At 42.1% G+C, this 21,896-nt stretch overlaps 1 protein-coding gene across 4 annotated transcripts in view; it reads right to left on the bottom strand.

Moving 5' to 3' along the window:
* The window catches only part of KCTD20 (potassium channel tetramerization domain containing 20), a 54,708-nt gene that overhangs the window by 17,775 nt on the left and 15,037 nt on the right, over positions 1–21,896 (bottom strand). For 3 of the 4 annotated variants that reach the window (XM_033216976.1, XM_033216975.1, XM_033216979.1), the window contains exon 2: positions 487–692. In XM_033216976.1, the coding sequence (XP_033072867.1) occupies positions 487–646 (160 nt within the window). In that variant the 5' untranslated portion in view covers positions 647–692. Of the gene's footprint in view, positions 1–486; positions 693–5,352; positions 5,451–21,896 lie in introns of all 4 variants that reach the window. The other variant, XM_033216978.1, reaches the window with a different exon arrangement.

Here is a 21,896-nt window from a genome sequence, read left to right as displayed (position 1 = left end):
TAACTGGGTGTGGTGATATACACCTGTGGTCCCAGCTACTCGTGAGGCTGAGGTGGGAGGATCACTTGAGCCTGGGAGGCAGAGCTGCAGTGAGCCAAGATCACGCCACTGCACGCCAACCTGGGTGACAGAGTGAGACTCCATCTCAAAAAAAAAGAAAAAAGAAAAAGCAGGGCTCAGAAAGACTGAGGATCTCATCCATGGTTACAACTAATAAGCAGCTGAGTTAGAAGTTGAATATGTCTTCTGACTCCAAACCTGTGGCTGTTTGTTTGTTTTAATACCATTATCACCACATTAGATGTGCTAGACTGATTAAATAAGTGGATATTTTCTGTGAAGGTCAGCTTTATATAATTGTGATATGCAAGCTAAGCAATTAATTGCATAATTTATTTAGATTAAACACATTCATGCCTTCTGGGTAGAGTAGATGCTTTGGTATTGGAAAGCCCCCCAAATTAAGTCAAGAGCTAATCACTGTACCTTCATTCCTGGGACCTAGAGGATAAGTAAGATTATGAGGACCAGATGAAGCCAGGCTATTTGCTTCTTTTTCTTGGGCTGCAGCTGAAGTATCATCCACTAAGCAGCTGGCCTCCTGCCGCAATAACCTGTCACTGTCACTGCCACGGTGAACATTCATCCTTAGATTCTGAGTCCTGAACTGTCCGTTTGATCAGAGAGAAATCCTGGAACACAGGAATATGCATGATTTAGAACTCAAAAAACAGATTTCTAAGGACTTCCATGATATGAAAGCCAGACTAGAAAACTGACAGCTAGCATTCCTGTTCTCAGGAGAAACAGGCATCTTACACATTTTTGTGATTTTTAGATTAATAGGAATTGGGCTGATTTAAATGGTCTTTATCAAATCACTAAGAATGCAGATAAACTTGTTACCAGGGAATAATTTTATCCATGAACAGACATCAAATTCACTGACTTCGGCCACATTCATGATCAATTCTACATTAAATGGTGGTACAATAATTTTGTGGTATTCATATTACAGAGACATAGGGTAGCAGGGAGTTCAAATTTCAACTAAAGAAAACCTATGTTTTTCTAAATTGACACCTATGCTTTTGCAACAATTAAGCACCAGGATATTAAAAAAACAACACAACCTTAAAGCCAGTATGAGAATCATCCGAGCTGAAGAAAAAAGCTAATTCTGATTGTAGTGCTCAAGTTCTCCTTTTTTATCTCCCTTTTCTTTCACTTTGTATACCTTATACTCAATCCCGAAACCCCACCTCAGACTCACACTGACTACAAAGCTAATCATGTCATTCATCTCTCTCGAAAGCAGTGCAAAGTCCCCATGACCAACACATACTATGTAACTGCCATGTCCAAGACCCCCAATGATCAGGCAGGATGGAGACGCCACAGCAGCCACAGAGGGGTCTTCATAACTTTCTGCTGGTTAATCATGCCCTGCAACCCCTCCATCCTCGATGGTGGCTAAACTACTCAAAATATTCCTGAAGTTCACTCTACTTAGCACTTTCACAGTTTACACTGTACAAGTTTCCACTGGCATTCTGGTGGAAGAATCATCTTAAATCATCAGTAATTTGTATGCATATGGATTACATGCATAACAATATTTTAGGAAACAGGAAGCTCACTAAGGGCAGTAATGCATTTTAATACTCTGAATTTCCTGGCATACCAAGCATGTGGTAGGTGCCAATAAACATCTATAAAAAATAAACATAATATCTGTAATGTAAATTAAATTTTTAATCCCTTCATAATGTATATTAAAATATTTTTAGCATAAAATTGATCAGTTTATGCCCTGGTCCAAGTTTTCACTTAGATGAAACGTAAAAGTGACCACTTTGATAAGATGGATAGAAGAATATGCCTGAAAATAAATCATGCTAAAGAAGAGATACTTTCAGTTGATGAAATCTTTCTCAGACAATGGCTCTTATAAAGCAAATTGAAGGAATAAAGTGAATGTATTGATAGAAAACCTTCAATGTGACTACAGCTTTTTTCACAATTATCCTTTCTTAAAAAAAAGTATTTATATTACAAAAATGCAGCCATTTAAAGTTGATGCTTGGCGACTGGTAAAGTCAAACAGAACCACCAATGCCTTCAAGTTTGGCTCAGATGTCAAAATCAAGTCTAGAGAGTAAGATAAAGAACGAGGTCCATGGAATTGGAAAGAACATTACCAAAGATGGTCTGCTTCTTTAATCTTAATTGGTTTTGAACCATAATGTTCCAATCTACTTACAGCTCCTCTAGCTGCTCAAGAACCAAGTTCAAACTTCTCTTTGTTGCACTCGAAAAGATCTCTTGAACCGACACACAATAAGCTTGACTAAGCCTGCCTCTTGAGAACTTGCATGGACTAGACTGTATAAACCACTTAATTTAATCTCATAATGTAAGAAAATCATTTTGTTATCATGGAATAAAAAAAGTCCTAGTTTATAAAACCAGGGCTCCAAAATCAGTTTAATTTGTATATGGTGAATTAATAAATGGATGTACTTGGAGTTTAGCAGGGTAGGTATCACCAGTGAGGGAAAATAAAGTAACTTTCTCAGCACTTAAAAGGTATTTGCATTTAATTAATTTTTATTGTAAGTAATACACAAATATATTCCCAAGAAAACTCAAACCTTATAGATAATGCGAAAAAGGACCTTTTGATCATCATTCCCAATCCCAGTCATTTCTCCAAGTAGCTATCATTACTTGGTATGAATCCTTTTAGACTTTATTAAAATGCATATTTATTATACAGATATACTGGGGAAAGCATATAGTTTTTTAAAAACACACAAATTATACACTATATGCATCATTCTCATTCTGTAATGTTTTTCTAAATGTTCTTGAGAACCATCTATGATTGAAGATTGCGATCTAGTTCATTTGCTTTTAAGGGCTGTATAATATTCTATTAATACAATTTTACTCTCCTCCCTATGAATATTTAAGTTGTTTATAACAAACAAATGCTTTGATAAGTAAGATCAGAGTGTACTATGGAACTCCAAGAGAGGATTCAATTTGCAGAGTTTTCCCAAATGGATTTGGTTTCAGAATTTGTTTTTTCAAGAAATCCTTCAGGGCCGGGCGCAGTGGCTCACACCTGTAATCCCAGCACTTTGGGAGGCCAAGGTGGGCGGATCACAAGGTCAGGAGATCGAGACCATCCTGGCTAACACGGTGAAACCCCATCTCTATTAAAAATACAAAAAATTGTGGCCGGGCGCGGTGGCTCAAGCCTGTAATCCCAGCACTTTGGGAGGCCGAGACGGGCAGATCACGAGGTCAGGAGATCGAGACCATCCTGGCTAACACTGTGAAACCCCGTCTCTACTAAAAAATACAAAAAACTAGTCGGGCGAGGTGGCGGGCGCCTGTAGTCCCAGCTACTCAGGAGGCTGAGGCAGGAGAATGGCGTGAACCCAGGAGGCGGAGCTTGCAGTGAGCTGAGATCCGGCCACTGCAGTCCAGCCCCGGCGACAGAGTGAGACTCCATCTCAAAAAAAAAAAAAAAATCCAAAAATACAAAAAATTACCCGGGCGTGGTGGGGGAGCACCTGTAGTCCCAGCTACTCAGGAGGCTGAGGCAGGAGAATGGCGTGAACCTGGGAGGTGGAGGTTGCAGTGAGCCAGCCTGGGTGAAAGTGCAAAACTCCGCGTGAAAAAAAAAAAAGGAAGAAATCCTTCAGGATTTCTTCTTTTTTATTTTTTTCAGAGACAGAGTCTCTCACTCGTTGCACAGGCCAGGGTGCAATGGTGTGATCTCGGCTCACTGCAACCTCTACCTCCCAGGTTCACACCATGCTCCTGTCTCAGCCTCCCGAGTAGATGGGATTACAGTCACCCACCACCATACCCTGCTAATTTTTGTATTTTTAGTAGACATGAGGCTTCACCATGTTGGCCCGGCTGGTCTCAAACTCCTGACCTCAGGTGATCCACCTGCCTCAGCCTCCTAAAGTGCTGGGATTACAGGTGTGAGAGACCACGCCCAACCCAGGATTAATGTTTAATGGCACATACTTTCAGATAGCACCTAACCCAGCATTTCCCAAAGTCCCCTATAAACTCTATTTCCTCTAAAATCCCAGAATGGATGGAACAAAAATCTCTTGACCTATGGAACCTAAGAAGCAAACTGACACCAAGTTCTTCAACAAACCAGAGCAGGCAGTTTAAATATAATAGTAAGGTTCTATTCCCTTTCCAGCATGGATGCTTCATTCAACTTTGAATGATATTTTCATTGCCTACCCTGGTTCACTTCTGTAGCCATTCCGCAAATGAATCTTGGTCCTCAGAACAGATTGAAGAGGGGGAAAAAAGAAAGAAAAAAAGGCAAGGCGCAGTGGCTCACATCTGTAATCTCAGAAATTTGGGAGGCCAAGGCAGGAGGATCTCTTGAGCCTGAGAGTTCAAGACCAGCCTGGGTAATACAGTAAGACCTCATCTCTAAAAAAAATTTTAAAATTAGCCAGACGTGGTGGCGCATGCCTGTAGTCCCAGCTACTTGGGAGGCTGAGGCAGGAGGATGATTAAGCGCAGGAGGTCGAGGCGGTAATGAGCTGTGGTTTTACCACTGCACTCCAGCCTGAGCAGCAGAGCAAGACTCTGTTTCAAAAAAAAAAAAAAAAAGGAGAAAGAAGAAAAGAAGCAAAACACAGCCAGGCACAGTGGCTCACCCCTGTCATCCCAGCACTTTGGGAGACCGAGGCAGGTGGATCACGAGGTCAGGAGATTGAGACCATCCTGGCCAACATGGTGAAACCCTGTATCTACTAAAAATACAAAAATTAGCTGGGTGTGGTGGTGAGCACCTGTAGTCACAGCTACTCAGGAGGCTGAGGCAGGAGAATCGCTTGAACCTGGGAGGCGGAGATTACAGTGAGCCGAGACCACCCCAGCCTGGGTGACAGAGACTCCGTCTCAAAAAAAAAGAAACAAACAAACAAAACACTTCAACAACAATATAATTCTCTATTGCTGCAAAACTATTTTTTGATCAACAGAACTCTGAAGGTCACAGCAATGTGCAAGAATCAAAGGTTCACCACCCTCTGTTATAGCTTAACAGTAACTGAAGAGACTGCTTTGGAAAAGCAGCAAGAGTTAAAAAATATATTAATAATGGAACCCAGAATATACAGCTGTGAAGCAAAGAAAACTTAACATCCAGCAAGCCAGTTTATGCTTCACTTCCATACATTCTGTAAAAGCATTTTACATACTCTAAAGAGCTATATATTTTAAGAGTATATATTTTATTATTTATTTCACAGGCTTCCCATGAAGGCCCATAGTTTGTTGAATCTTGATTTTACTGACCTGGAACAGCAAAACAGTTTTAGCACCATCATCTATCCATCTTGGAAAATTTATATACAGTCTTTGATAGTGAAATTATCTCCACATATTCCTTGCACCTAAAAAAGAATGCACTGGTTTCTCTCTAGAACAGTCATCTTGAGTATGAATCCACAATAACCTGTAGATAATAAATTTATATGTTTTCTTATTTGCAGTTTCTCCTAGTCAATTATTTCTGAAGAAAACAAGATATTTACCTAGATCACTATTCCCTTAAATTCAATATCCTACCATTGAACTACTCAGATTAAAAAAAAAAAAAATAGTTGGAATGGGGTGGGGGCAATAATATTGATGTATCTCAAAAGCATAATGCTTTAAATACTGTTTTTTTGTTTTTGTTTTTGAGATGGAATCTCGCCCTTCTTGCCCAGGCTGGAGTGCAGTGGTACGATCTCAGCTCACTGCAACCTCCGTCTCCCCGGTTCAAGCGATTCTCCTGCCTCAGCCTCCCAAGTAGCTGGGATTACAGGTGCGCACCACCACACCTGGCTACTTTTTGTATTTTTAGTAGATACGGGGCTTCATCATGTTGGCCAGGATGGTCTCGATCTCCTGACCTCGTGATCCATCCGCCTCGGCTTCCTGAAGTGCTGGGATTACAGGCATGAGCCACCGTTTCATAAGTTAATAGTGCAAAGGCATGATCTTTTAAAAGGCAGTACCCTTATTTATACTTAGGACCATATCTCCACTCTGTGTAGGAAGTGGAAGGTGAAGATGAAGTAGGATGCCACAGAATTTGGTAAATAAGCTAATTTGCCCTTAACCCATACCCCATAATCAAACTTAAGAAGTAATTATATCTTTGCCAAACCTTTATTCCAAACTGAAAAATCCTAGCCCTTCCAGTCTGTTCTTATGTGAAAACCACTTGGTCTAGTTTCATTGTGCTTTTCTTTATGCATGCTAATGAGAACTCTGCTAATGTTTTCTATTAAGCAGGTTTTCTGTTTTGCTACACATAATGCTGTCTGGTGACACCCAGAATTTCTGGGAATAGGTTAAAATGGGATGAAGGTTGGGGGAGGGGAAACAGAGGGGGATGGGGGAAATCTAAAATGTCTGCAAGACCTCCTTCTAGTACTATTATTAACTCACAGTAAGAGGCTACCATATTCGAAAAGTACTGTCTCTCTACAAAAGATAAGAAATTAGCTGGGTGTGTGATGATGTAGACTTGTCTCAGCTGCTCAGGAGGCTGTGGCAGGAGGATCACTTGAGCCTGGGAGGTCAAGGCTGTAGTAACCCATTATCATGCCATTGCACTCCAACCCCGGATGACAGAGCAAGACCTAGTCTCTCTTATTCATTCATCAATTGAGTTTATACTGATATTTTCCATTCAAATTTAATACTGGTTTTTCCTAACTCATTTTATATTAGTGTATCTTTTCCCTCACACTGAAATTCTTGATTCATAGACTAGTTTCAGAATTATAATGTCAAATTACTACTAACAATAAACCTAGTAAGTTTAGGTGTTTTGATCGGGGGGGCAGTTCTTTTTGTCCTTAAAGTATATCCCACTAAGGATGTACAGTCAGCATGCTATATTCAAAAGTTACTGTATATTTTTTCTCTGTATGTTCTGTAAGGTAGGTTCATTTGTTTTCCTTTATATTCAGTTATTGCATTTTTCCATTATTTTTAAAATATATTTCCTGAATATGTAAAACATTTACATGGTTCAGAAGTTGAAGACCCATAAAAAAGGAATGTTCAGAGAAGTCTCTGCCCTTCCCCCTTTCCCTCTCAATCTGCTCCTGTTTATTCCCTGCAGATAACCAGTTGTCTTGGTCCATTTGTGCTGCTATAAGCAAAGTGCCTGAGACTGGGTAATTTATAAAGAGCAGAAATTTCTTTTCTCACAGTTCTGGAGGCTAAGAAATCCAAGCAAGATTAAGATGCTGGCAAATCGGGTGTCTGGTGAGGTCCTGTTCCTCAAAGATGATGGTGTCTAGACATCCTCACATGATGGAAGGAAAAGGGCTAGCAAGGTTCCTTCAATCCCCTTTTATAAGGTCCAATCACCTCCTAAAGGTCTCACCTCTCAACGGTATCACCTTGGGGGTTTAAGTTCCAACATGACAATTTTGGAGGGACATATACATTCAAACCACAGCACTGGTTTTGTTAGTTTATCTTGCATGTTTTGTATGTTTTGTATGTTTCTCTTTGCAGATATAAGCAAATATATGTGTACATATACATATATTCTTAACTCCTTTTTTCTCTTATACAAAAGATAGAATACCATATTCTACCAAATAAAATACGCTTTTTTGTACCTTGTTATATTACTTAACAGTATATCCTAGAGATCACTCCATGGGAGTTCATACAGATCTTCCTCATTCTTTATTATGTCTGCATAATACTCCACTGTGTAGCTATTAATATGCAGAGATTAGATACAGAAAAGGGAAAAAGGGCATTCCAGGCAAGATGAATGACAAATAACTGGCAGGTAAATAAGAATAAACAAGGCTTTATTAGTATATGAAAGAGAAAGTAAACCAATCAGGCTAGAGTGAAGGATTAATGCAAAAGGGTGGGAAAAATCAAGGTTACTACCATATCATACAATTCCAGGGAAGACCATGCACATCGTCATCTAAGGAGCTGTATAAAGCACAGCTTAGATAGTTGTATACACTACCTTGGGTAAAGCTAAAGACGAAAAGTTGGGGCCAGTTTACAGAGGCACTTAGATTATAAGGTAAAGTAGGATTTTGTCTTGTAGCCAAAGCTTCTGCAGGAAGGTGTCACGTTCAAAATGTTGCTTTAAGATAAGTAAGACCACAGACTGGAGGGGGCTATAAGAGGAGGTTACTAAAATTGTCTCAGAGTGAGGTAGTAAGGATCTTATTGGGCTGATGGCAAAGAAAAGGGTATTACCTAAGACACAGTCTTGCTCACCATCAAAGAGCTTATAATCTAGTTGTTGAGATAATGTATTATTTAAGAGTTACATAATACAGAAGTGATATTTTAGAATCAGAAGAGACCTCAGTGATCATATTGTCCAGTGGTTCTCAAATCCAGCTGATAATCAGAATCACTGAGAGGAACTTGTTAAAACATCTTCTTGGGCCCCATTCCCCAGAGATTCTTATTCAATACGTCTTTAGTTGGGTCTGGAGAATCTGAATTTGTAACACACTCCTCAAGTGATCTCCCACTGACTGGCGATGTCTGGGAACTGCTGTTCCAGTATAATCTTTTCATTTCATGGACGAAAAGTTGAATCACAACAATATTCTTTTCCAAGAATGTTCAAGGAGATTACAATCTAGGGGTTGGGAAGCCTTTTTAATCAAGACCCAAAACCCAAAAGCTAAATGAGAAAGACAAATCTGACCACAAAACATTTAAAAACTTTTGTATGGCAAAGGATCCTGTAAACAAAGACAACAGACTTGAAAAACTGTATCTGTAACAGACTACGAAGAGTTGTTATCAGAATACTCCACAGGGGTTATGAAAATACATGAAACTAACACAACAGAAAAATGGCGAAGGATGGAAAAGGGGCAAATACCCAAAAGAGAGTTGGTGAAGCTATATTAATAGCCTATAAAATAGAATTTAAGGCAAAAAACTACACAAGCTTGGCAAGGCAGAAAATTCAAAGGATATCTGTGGACAGGACCATTTCTGTTCCTCATTTCTACCTTGGAAAAAAATCGTAACAAGAGAAGTAGGAGAGAAGAAGGCATTACAGTTCCACAGGAAAACTGGTACTCCTCTGACTCCACTTCCCTTTTCCTTCCTTCTTCTCTACAAATCACAGGCCAGGCTAACAAGATGACAGATAAAAGTACAATGACAGAGTGACAAGATTAGAATTTCTTGGATAAATTTTCCTGTCTCCTCTATTTGACACTCCTAACTTACTACCCTCAGAACTTTTTTGTCAATATAACTTACGTTGAAAGACAGCTTTTGTGCACATAAAAGACCATATGAGTTACTTGGATTTACATTAAGACCTTAAGTTCAGTATATTAACAGTCTAAAGACCCTTAAATATTTTTTATAACTGTATCAGCCTAATTACCTAATTTAAAAATATTAGGCCGGGCGCGGTGGCTCAAGCCTGTAATCCCAGCACTTTGGGAGGCCGAGACGGGTGGATCACGAGGTCAAGAGATCGAGACCATCCTGGCTAACACGGTGAAACCCCGTCTCTACTAAAAAATACAAAAACTAGCCGGGCGAGGTGGCGGGCGCCTGTAGTCCCAGCTACTCGGGAGGCTGAGGCAGGAGAATGGCGTAAACCCGGGAGGCGGAGCTTGCAGTGAGCTGAGATCCGGCCACTGCACTCCAGCCCGGGCAACAGAGCGAGACTCCGCCTCAAAAAAAAAAAAAAAAAAAAGAATAATTTAAAGACAAACTTCTAGGAAATCCAAGGGATATACTATTAGTAATAACATTTTTTAAGCAGTGCAATTAAAAAATTGAAAGTATATTAGCCAATACAGTACATTATTTTATAGAAAAGAGCTAAGCATTTATATGGCAAGAAAAGAGCTGAAGGCTTTAGAGGACAGATCCATAAATCAGTACTGTAGTAACAGAGCTAACATGTAGAAAATTCATGTTTATAGACAATCCACAAATCACTGTCAGAAGACAGTGTAAAGGTCATCTAGTTCAAGGACCAGCACCAATTGCTGTCAAAAGCTTTCATGCAGTCCTGTCAAAAATCAGGCCAATGTAGATAATGTAACCCACACACCATTTTCTGAGTCCTAAGACACTTGACACTAAGACATCATCAATCTAATAACTTTTTAGGAAAAAGAAGCATTATTATATTAAATATATATATATATAATTTTCAGATGCATCCTGATTTTAAAAATGTTAAAATACGAAGTGAAAAATTAATTATGGTATATGTTAGTGTAAGGCTTCCTTGGGAAGGGCTATCCTTTGTACCTAAATGATATCTTCTTTTTCTTTTTTTTGAGACAGTCTCACTCCATCGCCCACGCCGGAGTGCAGTGGCATGATCTCAGCTCACTACAACCTCTGCCTCCGGGTTCAAGTGATTCTCCTGCCTCAGCCTCCGGAGTAGCTGGGATTACGAGCAGATGCCACCAGGCCTGGCTAATTTTTGTATTTTTAGTAAAGATGGGGTTTCACTACATTGGCCAGGCAGGTCTTGAACTCCTGACCTTGATCAAGTGATCTACCCACCTCAGCCTCCCAAAGTGCTGGGATTATAGGTGTGGGCCATGGCGCCCGGCCATCTTCACTTCTTTTTTAATATTAAAAATGTATTTTTTTCCCTCATTAGTATAGTGGTCAGTATAAAAAAAGAAAAAACAGACTTGGACTCCCAGGCTCAAGCAATCCTCCCACTTCAGCCTCCCAAGTAGCTGGAACCACAGGTACGTGCCACCACGCCTGGCTGATTTTTTTTCCCCTTTTTAAATTCTGTAGAGGCAGGGTGTCACTATGTTGCCCAGGCCAGTCTCAAGCTCCTGGGATCAAGCCATCCCGCCGCCTTGGTCTCCCCAAGTGTTGGGATTACAGGCATGACCACCTCACTTGGCCAAAAATGCCTTCTTTAAAAATGTAATAGTCCAGATACCGTGGCTCACGCCTGTAATCCCAGGGCTTTGGGAGGCCAAGGCAGGAGGATCGCTTGAGCCCAGGAGTTTGAGACCAGCCTGGGCAACATAGCAAGACCTTTCTTTCTTTTTGTTTTTGAGATGGAGTTTTGCTCTTGTTGCCCAGGCTGGGGTGCAGTGGCACCATCTCGGCTCACTGCAACCTCTGCCTCCCGGGTTCAAGCAATTCTCCTGCCTTAGCCTCCTGAATAGCTAGGATTACAGACATGCACCCCCACACCCAGCTGATTTTTTTTTATTTTTAGTAGAGACGGGGTTTCTCCATGTTAGTCAGGCTGGTCTCGAACTCTCAACCTCAGGTGATCCGCCCACCTCGGCCTCCCAAAGTGCTGGGATTACAGGCATGAGCCACCGCACCCAGCCTAGACCTTTCTCTACAAAAATAAAAATTAAAAAAATTAGCTGGGCATGGTGGCTCATGCCTGTGGTCCCAGCTACTCGGGAGGTTGAGATGGGAGGACGGCTTGAGCCCAGAAAGCTGAGACTGTAGTCAGTCATGATCATGCCACTGCATTCCAGCCTGGGCAACAGAGCAAGACCCTGTCTCGAAATACAAGGCTAGATTTTTTAATGCCCTTACATGACAAAATAAAATGCCAGCAACCTTATGATGGTCTCCCAATCACCCACCCGCCACAATTTTACCAATCATGAACCTCAAAATCTGGGATCCCAAACCTTCCACCCAAGACTACAAAACACCTCTACTAGTTCATCCCAGTCTACCTAAAAATATCCAAAAATAGTCTATTACACCCACCGTGACTTCCATGCATTAGTTTAATCCTATCCCCTGGAAAAACATATCCTTCCATCACTTCCAAGCCTTTAAATATTAAAGACAAGTACCATAAATTCCCTTCTTTGATCAGCATATTAAATCTACAATTCTTGCCACAGTTTTGCATTTAACACTATTTCCAGACTTCTTGACATTTTTGCAGTGGCAGATCATGGCTCACTGTAGCCTCCAACTCCTGGGCTCAAGCAATCCTCCTGCCTCAGCCTCCCAAGTAGCTGGGATTACAGGTATGCACAACCCTGCCCAGCTAATTTTTTAAATTCTATTTTAAGTAGAGATGGGAGTCTCACTATGTTGCCTAAACTGGTCTATAACTTGTGGGCTCAAGCAATCATCCCACCTGGGCCTCCCAAAGCATTGGAATTATAGGCGTGAGGCCCCTTACCCGGCCTCAATATTTGATTAGGATACAGATTTAAAAGTAGCAAGGCCTTCTTTAATGCTCAGCATTAGTAAAATTACAAGAAACCATTCCAATTCTCAATTCCACAATATGACTGAGGAAAGTAATGTGGGAATCTCTGAAAAGCATCAGATGAGTGATTTAAAGGACTACATAGTATCTTCATTAATTCAAGAATACAGCCCACAATGGCTCACACATGCAATCCCTGTACTTTAGGAGGCCAAGGTGGGAGGACTGCTTGAGCCCAGGAATTTGAGACCAGCCTTGGCAACACAGTGAGATCCCCATCTCTCCAAAACATAAAAAATTAGGCCGGGCATGGTGGCTCACACCTGTAATCCGAGAACTTTGAGCAGGTGGATCGCTTGAGACCAGGAGTTCCAGACCAGGCTGGGCCACATGGCAAAACCCCGTCTCAACAAAAAGAAAGAAAAAAAATTAGCCAGGCATGGTGGCATATGACTGCAGTCCCAGCTTCTCGAGAGGCCAACATGGGAGGATTACATGAGACTAGCCTGGACAACACACCAAGACTCCCATCTCTTTACCATCTCTTTTTTCCAGATATGGTTGTGCACACCTGTAGTCCCAGCTACTCAGGAGTGGGCTACAGGCTCCACAGGCTCTTTACCATCTTTTTTCCAGGCATGGTTGTGCACACTTATAGTCCCAGCTACTCAGGAGGCTGTGGCAGGAAGGTCATTTGAGCTCAGGAGGTCAAAACTGCAGTGAGCTGTGATAGCACCACTATATGCCACTGTGGGTGACAGAGCAAGACCCCGTCTCTTAAAAAAAAAAAAAAAAAATGGCTGGGCGTGGTGGCTCAAGGCTGTAATCCCAACACTCTGGGAGGCCAAGGTGGGTGGATCACCTAAGGTCAGGAGTTCGAGACCAGCCTGGCCAACAAGGTGAAACCCTGTCTCTACTAAAAATACAAAAATTAGCTGGGTGTGGTGGCGGGCGCCTGTAATCCCAGCTACTTGGGAGTCCAAGGCAGGAGAATCGCTTGAACCCAGGCAGCAGAGGTTGCAGTGAGCCAAGATTGTGCCACTGCACTCCAGCCTGAGGGACAGAGCGAGACTCCATCTCAAAAAAAAAAGTTAATTTTTTAGCGATGGGTTCTTGCTTTGTTGCCTAGGCTAGTCTCAAGCAATCCTCCTCCTTGGCCTCCCAAAGTGCTGGGATTACAGGTGTGAGCTACTGCATCTGGCCTCAGAATATTTTCTAGAACACTGGGATTTCTGCTGCTACCAATGGGCAAGTTTCTATCAGAATAAACCTCCTACTGGAGACCGCTCATTAAAGCTGAGTGAAACAGAAAAAAAAACATCTGTTTGAAGGCATCAGACAACTAGTAAAGTGGCCCAGACTCAAGAAGTCAATTCCTACAGAGAGGATGTGATGGTCAATTTTATGTATCAACTTGGCTAGGCTACAGTCCCATTATTCAAACACTAATACAAGTGTTGCTGTCAAGGTATTTGGTAGAGACAATTAAAGTCTATAGTTACTTACTTTAAGTAAGGAAGATTATCCTAGATAATCTGGGTGGGCCTGACCCAATCAGTTGCTTTAAGGGCAGAACAGAAACTTCTCTGAGGAAAAAGAAATTCTGCCTGCAGACTGTAGCTTCTGCTCCTATCCGACAGTTCCAGCCTGCCCCTCCTGGCTGCAACCTGCCTTACAGGTTTCAGACTTGCCTAGCTAGTCCCCAACATTGTATGAACCAATTCCTTGCAATAACTATCCTAATACATATGTATGTGTGTGAACACACACATACACACACACTACTGGTTCTACTGATTTGGTGGAACGCTAATAGAGAAAGCAAATAAATTAACGTAAGCCCAACACTCTGTACCACTTTTCTCCTCCAGATATTTGCCAATTTGGAAGCAGCTGCCAAAAGGCTATAAAGCTAAGTAGAAAGCAGCTGCTAAAAAGTTGAGAAGTTTTTTGTTTGTTTTTGTTTGTTTATTTTTTTAGATGGAGTCTCGCTCTGTCACCCAGGCTGGAGTGCATGATCTTGGCTCACTGCAACCTCCGCCGCTCAGGTTCAAGCGATTCTCCTGCCTCAGCCTCCTGAGTGGCCAAGACTACAGACATGTGCCACCACACCCGGCTAATTTTTGTATTTTTAGTAGCGACAGGGTTTCACTATGTTGGCCAGGCTGGTCTCGAACTCCTGACCTCAGGTGATCTGCCCACCTTGGCCTCCCAAAGTGCTAGGATTACAGGTGTGAGCCACCATGCCCGGCCCAAAAGTTGAGAAGTTAAACAGAGGTTTTGTCAGCATCAAGGTGCTGGAGAGACAAAAACTGGAATGGGTCTGCAGAGGAGGAAGGATCCTGTGAAATACCCCAAGTTTTCCACTGGGAGCCTAAAAGTAACACTGTAGAATGGGGTGGCAAACTTTTCTGGTAAAAAGCCATAAGGTAGGCTGGGCACAGGGGCTCATGCCAGTAATCCCAGCACTTTGGGAGGCCAAGGTGGACGGATCACCCAAGGTCGGGAGTTCGAGACCAGCCTGACCAATGTGGAGAAACTCCGTCTCTACTAAAAATACAAAATTAGCCAGGCGTGGTGGTACATGCCTGCAATCCCAGCTACTTGGGAGGCTGAGGCAGGAGAATCACTTGAACCTGGGAGGCAGAGGCTGCAGTGAGCCAAGATGGCACCACTGCACTCCAGCCTGGGCAACAAGAGTGAAACTCCATCTTAAAAAAAAACAAAACACCATAAAGTAGACTGGACGAGGTGGCTCATGCCTATAATCCTAGCACTTTGGGACGCCAAGGCGGGCGGATCACCTGAGGTCAGCCTGGCCAACAACATGGTGAAACCCTGTCTCTACAGAAATACAAAAATTAGCCAGGCATGACTACAGGCAGGTGGGTGCCTGTAGTCCCAGGTACTTGGGAGACTGAGGCAGGAGAATTGCTTGAACCCAGAGATGGAGGTTGCAGTGAGCCAAGATCGTGTCACTGCACTCCAGCCTGGGGGACAGAGCAAGACTCCGACTCAAATAAGAAAAAAAAAAAAAGCTGGGCACAGTGGCTCATGCCTGTAATCATAGCACTTTGGGAGGCCCAGCTGGGTGTATCACCTGAAATCAAGAGTTCGAGACCAGCCTGACCAATATGGTGAAACTCCGTATCTACTAAAATCACAAAAATTAGCCGGGTGTGATGGTGTGTGCCCATAGTCCCAGCTACTCAGGAGACTGAGGCAGGAGAATTGCTTGAACCCAGGAGGTGGAGGTTGCAGTAAGTCACGATCACACCACTGCACTCCAGCCTGGGCGACAGAGCGAGACTCCATCTCAAAAAAAAAAAGAAAGAAAATAAAGATGCATATTACAAGGATCACAGATGAAAAAAGACTATCATTACAGATCCCATGAGATTAAAAAGATGAGCAGTTATTCTGTACAACTTATGCCAGTAAATTAGAATTTGCAGATGAAATGAATATTCCATAATTTATTGAAACTGACTTAGAAAAATTAGAAAATCTGCAAAGTCCTATATCTAGTAAAGAAATTTAATTGATAATTAAAACTTTTCCAGAATCAAATGGCTTGACTAGCAAATTTTCCCACACTTTTAAGGAAGACATTATATCAAACTTTCTCATGAACGTAATCACAAAAATCCTAAACAAATTATGAGAAAACCAAATCCAGCCACATAAAAAAGGGTTATACATTATGGCAAAGATTGGCTTAACATTCAAAATTCAATTCATATGATTCACCAATGAAAAAAATAGGCCAGGCACGCTGACTCACACCTGTAATCCCAGCACTTTGGGAGGCCAAGGTGAGCAGATGACTTGAGGTCAGGAGTTTGAGACCAGCCTGGCCAAAATGGCAAAACCCCGTCTCTACTAAAAACACAAAAATTAGCTGGGCATGGTGGCACGTACCTGTAATTCCAGCTATTCAGGAGGCTGAGGCATGAAAAGCACTTGAACCCAGGAGGAGGAGGTTGCAGTGAGCTGAGATTGCGCTACCGCACTGCCTGGGTGACAGAGTGAGACTCTGTCTCTAAATAAATAAATAGAAATCTGTTTGAAAATAACTAAAATAGGGCCAGACGCAGCAGCTTATGCCTGTAATCCTAACATTTTGGGAGGACAAGACAGGATGATCGCTTGAGCCCAGGAATTCAAGACAAGCCTGGACAACACAGGGAGACCTCGTTTCTACAAAAAGTAAAAAAATTAGCTGGGTGTGGTGGCACATACCTGTAGTCCCAACTACTTGTGCAAGGCTGAGGTGGGAGGACTGCTTAAGCCCAGAGGTCAAAGTTGCAGTGAGCTGAAATCTTGCCACTACACTTCAGCCTGGGTGACAGAGCAAGACCTTATTTCAAAAAGAGAAAATAACTGAAATAGCATGAAATAGTATGGATGTATTAGATTTTTAAAAGGCAGATTGAAACAATAAATGTATCCACAGAAAAAAAGATGGAAAAGATTATTCTCCCTTAACTGTAGAATCACGTGACTTTTCTTTTAAAAAGTTATTGTCTTACTGAATATTCTAAACTCTCTAAAATGAATGTATTATTACCTTTAAAATAAGGAAAAATGAAAAGTACCTCTAAAAACAGATACCTCCTCAAGAAAATGTTGGAATCATTGGAACAGTTTCTTAAAAACTGCTTATAGCTAGGTTCAGTGGCACACTTGTAGTCCCAGCTACTTAGGAGGCTGAGGTGGGAGGATCACTTGAGCCCAGAAGTTGTGGGCTGTAGTGTACTGTATCAATCAGGTGTCTGCACCAAATGTAGCATCAATGGTAACCTCCCAGGAGTAGGGGTCCACTAGGATGCTTAAGGAGGGAAGAACTGACCCAGGCTGGAAACAGAGCAAGTCAAAACTCCTGTGCTGATCAGTAGTGGGATCAAGACTGTGAATAGCTACCATACTTCAGACTGGGCAACATAGCAAGACTTCTATCTCTTAAACAGTAAAATAAAATAAAATAAATTTTTAAACTGCTTGAAGCAGTTTTAAGAGAAAATGTTTAAAGTTTAATCAGAAAACAATATATTATCACATAAAATAGTCTGACATTCTTCTATCTAGATTGAAGAAGAAATGTGCTTAACAGATGAATTAGGAATTTAGGTTAATGTATGAAATAGATTTTCAAGCACATTATTCAGTAGGCTAACAGGATAATCTTAAATATAACACAATGATTTATGCAGAGGCATAATATCTTCTTAGGATATACAAAAGTAAGCATGGTTCTGAAGAACAGGTAAAGCCAGTCACAAGAAAACGAATGCTGCCTGGGCCTCATGGCATAGGACATAGTGATAAGGGCAAGGGAGCATTCAGAGTACCCAACACATAACCTTTTTTTTGAGACAGAGTCTCGCTCTGTCGCCCAGGCTGGAGTGCAGTGGCACAATTTTAGCTCACTGCAACCTCTGCCTCCCAGGTTCAAGTGATTGTCCTGCTTCAGCCTCCTGAGTAGTTGGGATTACAGGCACGCGCCACCGTGCCCGGCTAATTTTTGTATTTTTAGTAGAGACAGGGTTTCGTCATGTTGGCCGGGCTGGTCTAGAACTCCTGACCTCAGGTGATCCACCTGCCTCCGCCTCCCAAAGTGTTGGGATTACAGGCATAAGCCACTGCACCAGCCCCAACACATAACTTCTTAAACAGATTGTCAGGGCTGAACTGTGTCTCCCTCAAAATTCATATGTGAAGCCCTAACCCCTAGTCCTCAGAATGTGTCTATATTTGGAGACAGGGCCTTTAAAGAGGTAATTAAGGTTAAATGAAGTCATTAAGGTGGGCCCTAATCCAATATGTCTGGTGTCCTCAAAATGGGGAGATTAGAACATATAAACAGAGGGATGACAATGTGAAGATGAGAGGTGAAGCCAGCTGGACTTCCTGGGTCGAGTGGGGACTTGGAGAACTTTTCTGCCCAGCTAAAGTATTGTAAATGCAATTGGAGAACTTTTCTGCCTAGCTAAAGGATTGTAAACCCACCAATCAGTGGTCTGTGTCTAGCTAAAGGATTCTAAATGCACCAATCAGCACTCTGTAAAAACGCACCAATGAGCGCTCTGTGTCTAGCTAAAGGTTTGTAAACGGACCAATCAGCACTCTGTAAAATTGACCAATCAGCAGGACATGGGTGGGGCCAAATAAGCGACTAAAAGCTGGCCACCCAAGCCAGCAGCAGCAACCCACTCAAGGTCCCCTTCCACGCTGTGGAAGCTTTGTTGTTTCGCTCCTCACAATAAATCTTGCTGCTGCTCACTCTTTAGGTCTGCACTACCTTTAAGAGCTTTAACACTCACTGTCAAGGTCTGCGGCTTCACTCCTGAAGTCAGCGAGACCATGAACGCACTGGGAGGAACAAACAACTCCGGACACACCACCTTTAAGAGCTGTGACGGCCGGGTGCGGTGGCTCAAGCCTGTAATCCCAGCACTTTGGGAGGCCAAGGCGGGTGGATCACGAGGTCAGGAGATCGAGACCCTCCTGGCTAACATGGTGAAACCCCGTCTCTACTAAAAATACAAAAAAAAAAACTAGCTGGGCGTGGTGGCGGGCGCCTGTAGTCCCAGCTACTGGGAGGCTGAGGCGGGAGAATGGCGGGAACCCGGGAGGCGGAGCTTGCAGTGAGCCGAGATCGCGCCACTGCACTCCAGCCTGGGCTACACAGAGAGACTCCCTCTTAAAAAAAAAAAAAAAAAAAAAAAAAAAGAGCTGTGACACTCACTGCGGAGGTCTGCGGCTTCACTCCTGAAGTCAGCAAGACCACGAACCCACCGGAAGGAAGAAACTCCAGACACATCTGAACATCTGAAGGAAAAAACTCCGGACACACCATCTTTAAGAACTGTAACACTATCGCAAGGGTCCGTAGCTTCATTCTTGAAGTCAGTGAGACCAAGAACCCACTGGAAGGAATAAATTCCGGATACAAAGACACAGGGAGAAGAAAATGGTCATCTACAAGTCAAAGACAGAGGCCTCAGAAGAAAATAAACCTCCTGACACCATCTTGGCCTTCTAGCTTCCAAAATTGTGAGAAAATAAATTTCTGTTGTTCAAACCCCCCAGACAGTGGTCCTTTGCTTTGGCAGCCTTAGCAAACCAATACACAGATATAACTGCAAAAATTAAATTTCACCTTCCCCCTGTAAAAAAGAGATTTGAGAACACATGGAGGATGTCTTAGATAATTTTAAGATATGTACTGTGATCTTCACATAGAGGTGTAAGTTACTACCTATTTTATTCTAAGGAAATTGAACTTCCAATAATCTATGCAACAATAATTCATTGTAACTTTCCTCCATAATTTTTAAGATGGTATTTTACATTTATATAGCATATAAAATTCAAATTTCATTCCTATTTGTCACTTCATTTGATCCTCACAACCTTCTGTATAAAACAGAAATTTTGAACCTAGAATCACAGAGCTAGCAGTGACAGCGACAACTAGAAGCAAATCATCTGACCTGGATCATGGATCTTTCCACTACATTCCAATGCTTTCCAAAATTTTAGTAATGTTCCTATTTTAGTAAGGGCAGAGATAAAGTTTACTTTATATCTATACTTATCATTAAACCTCAGTTATTTCAAATATATATACAAATATATATTTGGAGACAGGATGGTGCTCTGTCGCCCAGGCTGGAGTGCAGTGGCACCATCTCAGCTCACTGTAACCTCCACCTTCCGGGTTCAATCGATCCACCCACCTCAACCTCCAGAGTAGCTAGGATTAAAGGCGCACAGCACCACACCTGGTTCGTTTTTATATTCTTTGTAGAGACAGAGTTGTGCCATGTTGCTTAGGCTGATCTCAAACTCCTGGGCTCAAGTGATGTGTCACCTCAGCCTCCCAAAGTGCTGGGATTATAGGTGTGAGCTACAGCACCCACTGTGAAATAAATTACAAATATGTTTTCCTTTCTAAGCACAACAGTATATCAAAAATTATAATTTTTTTCTTTTTTTTTTGAGACAGAGTCTCGCTCTATCGCCCAGGCTGGAGTGCAGTGGTGCGATCTTGGCTCACTGAAATCTCTGCCTCCCAGATTCAAGCAATTCTTATGACCCAGCCTCCCCAGTAACTGGGATTACAGGCGCATGCCACCATGCCTAGCTAATTTTTTGTATTTTTAGTAGAGACAGGGGTTTGGCATGTTGGCCAGGATGGTTTCAAACTCCTAGCCTCAAATGATCTGCCCACCTCAGCCTCTCAAAGTGCTGGGACTACAGGCTTGAGCCACCCTGCCCAGCCTAAAAAATATTTTCTAAAACATTAATGGCCAGCATTTCCTGAAAACTTACAGTTTGTGAGGCACAGTTCTATTAACTTTACATGAATTAACTCAATCCTAAAAATCCTGGGATAGGTAGGTACTACTATTGTCTATTTCAGAGACAGAAACTGATAAAGTACTTTATTCAAGCTAGTAAATGGAGGAGTCAGGATTTGAACCCAGGCAACATTAACTCCACAACCCACATTCTTTTTTTTTTTTTTTTTTCGAGACGGAGTCTCGCTCTGTCGCCCAGGCTGGCGTGCAATGGCGCAATATCGGCTCACTGCAAGCTCCAACTCCCAGGTTCACGCCATTCTCCTGCCTCAGCCTCCTGAGTAGCTGGGACTACAGGCGCCTGCCACCACGCCTGGCTAATTTTTTGTATATTTAGTAGAGACAGGGGTTTCACTGTGTTAGCCGGGATGGTCTCGATCTCCTGACCTCGTGATCCACCTGCCTCAGCCTCCCAAAGTGCTGGGATTACAGGCGTGAGCCACCGCGCCCGGCCCACAACCCACATTCTTAACCACTTCGCAACGAAATACAACTAGGACACTCTTGAGCATATATTTTAATGGCTTTGAAGTCAAGTGGACTTAAACTTTACTACAGGCTCAGCCACTTATTAGGTACATTATTTGGGGCAAACTTAATCTCTTGTGTCTTAGAGTCTTTATCTATAGAAAGGAGATAATTAAATGTGACAGTGATGTAAAACCATTTAGTAAGTGGCTGGTATAGAATGTATACTAATTATTAAGCCCTTACTATTTTTATTTTTATTTTTACTACTTTCATGAATATACAAGAGCAATCCTACAGTGTCTAATTTGGGGATTCCAATCTAAAACATCAAAAGGCCCTCTTTCTTCATCCGTAATTCTTTCCTTCCTACTCTTCCAGAAATATATGTACTATTCCCAATAATCTCATTTTCCATAAGTTAAGAAATATCACATTGGATGAGGTTAGTAGTTAGATAAGTCTTAAATTCTTTGTTCACTTTTTAATTTTTAAAATAATACAGATAGAGTCTCCCTATGTTGCCCAGGATGGTCTGGAACTTCTGGGCCAAAGAAATCCTCCCCCCATGACCTCCCAAAGTGTTGGGATTACAGGCATAAGCCACCACACCCAGCCATCAGTCTTAAATTCTATCACAGAGGTACCTAGTAAGTTTGGTAAGGACAATAGTTAGACTCTTTTTTTTTTTTTTTTTTTTTTTTTTTTGAGACGGAGTCTTGCTCTGTCACCCAGGCTGGAGTGCAGTGGCTGGATCTCAGCTCACTGCAAGCTCCGCCTCCCGGGCTCACGCCATTCTCCTGCCT

Source organism: Trachypithecus francoisi, unplaced genomic scaffold (assembly GCF_009764315.1).
Source record: "Trachypithecus francoisi isolate TF-2019V2 unplaced genomic scaffold, Tfra_2.0 Lachesis_group10, whole genome shotgun sequence".
In the NCBI taxonomy this organism is placed as follows: domain Eukaryota; kingdom Metazoa; phylum Chordata; class Mammalia; order Primates; family Cercopithecidae; genus Trachypithecus; species Trachypithecus francoisi.
Note: the sequence above shows the minus strand (reverse complement) of the source record. Positions and strands in the feature narration are given on the sequence as shown.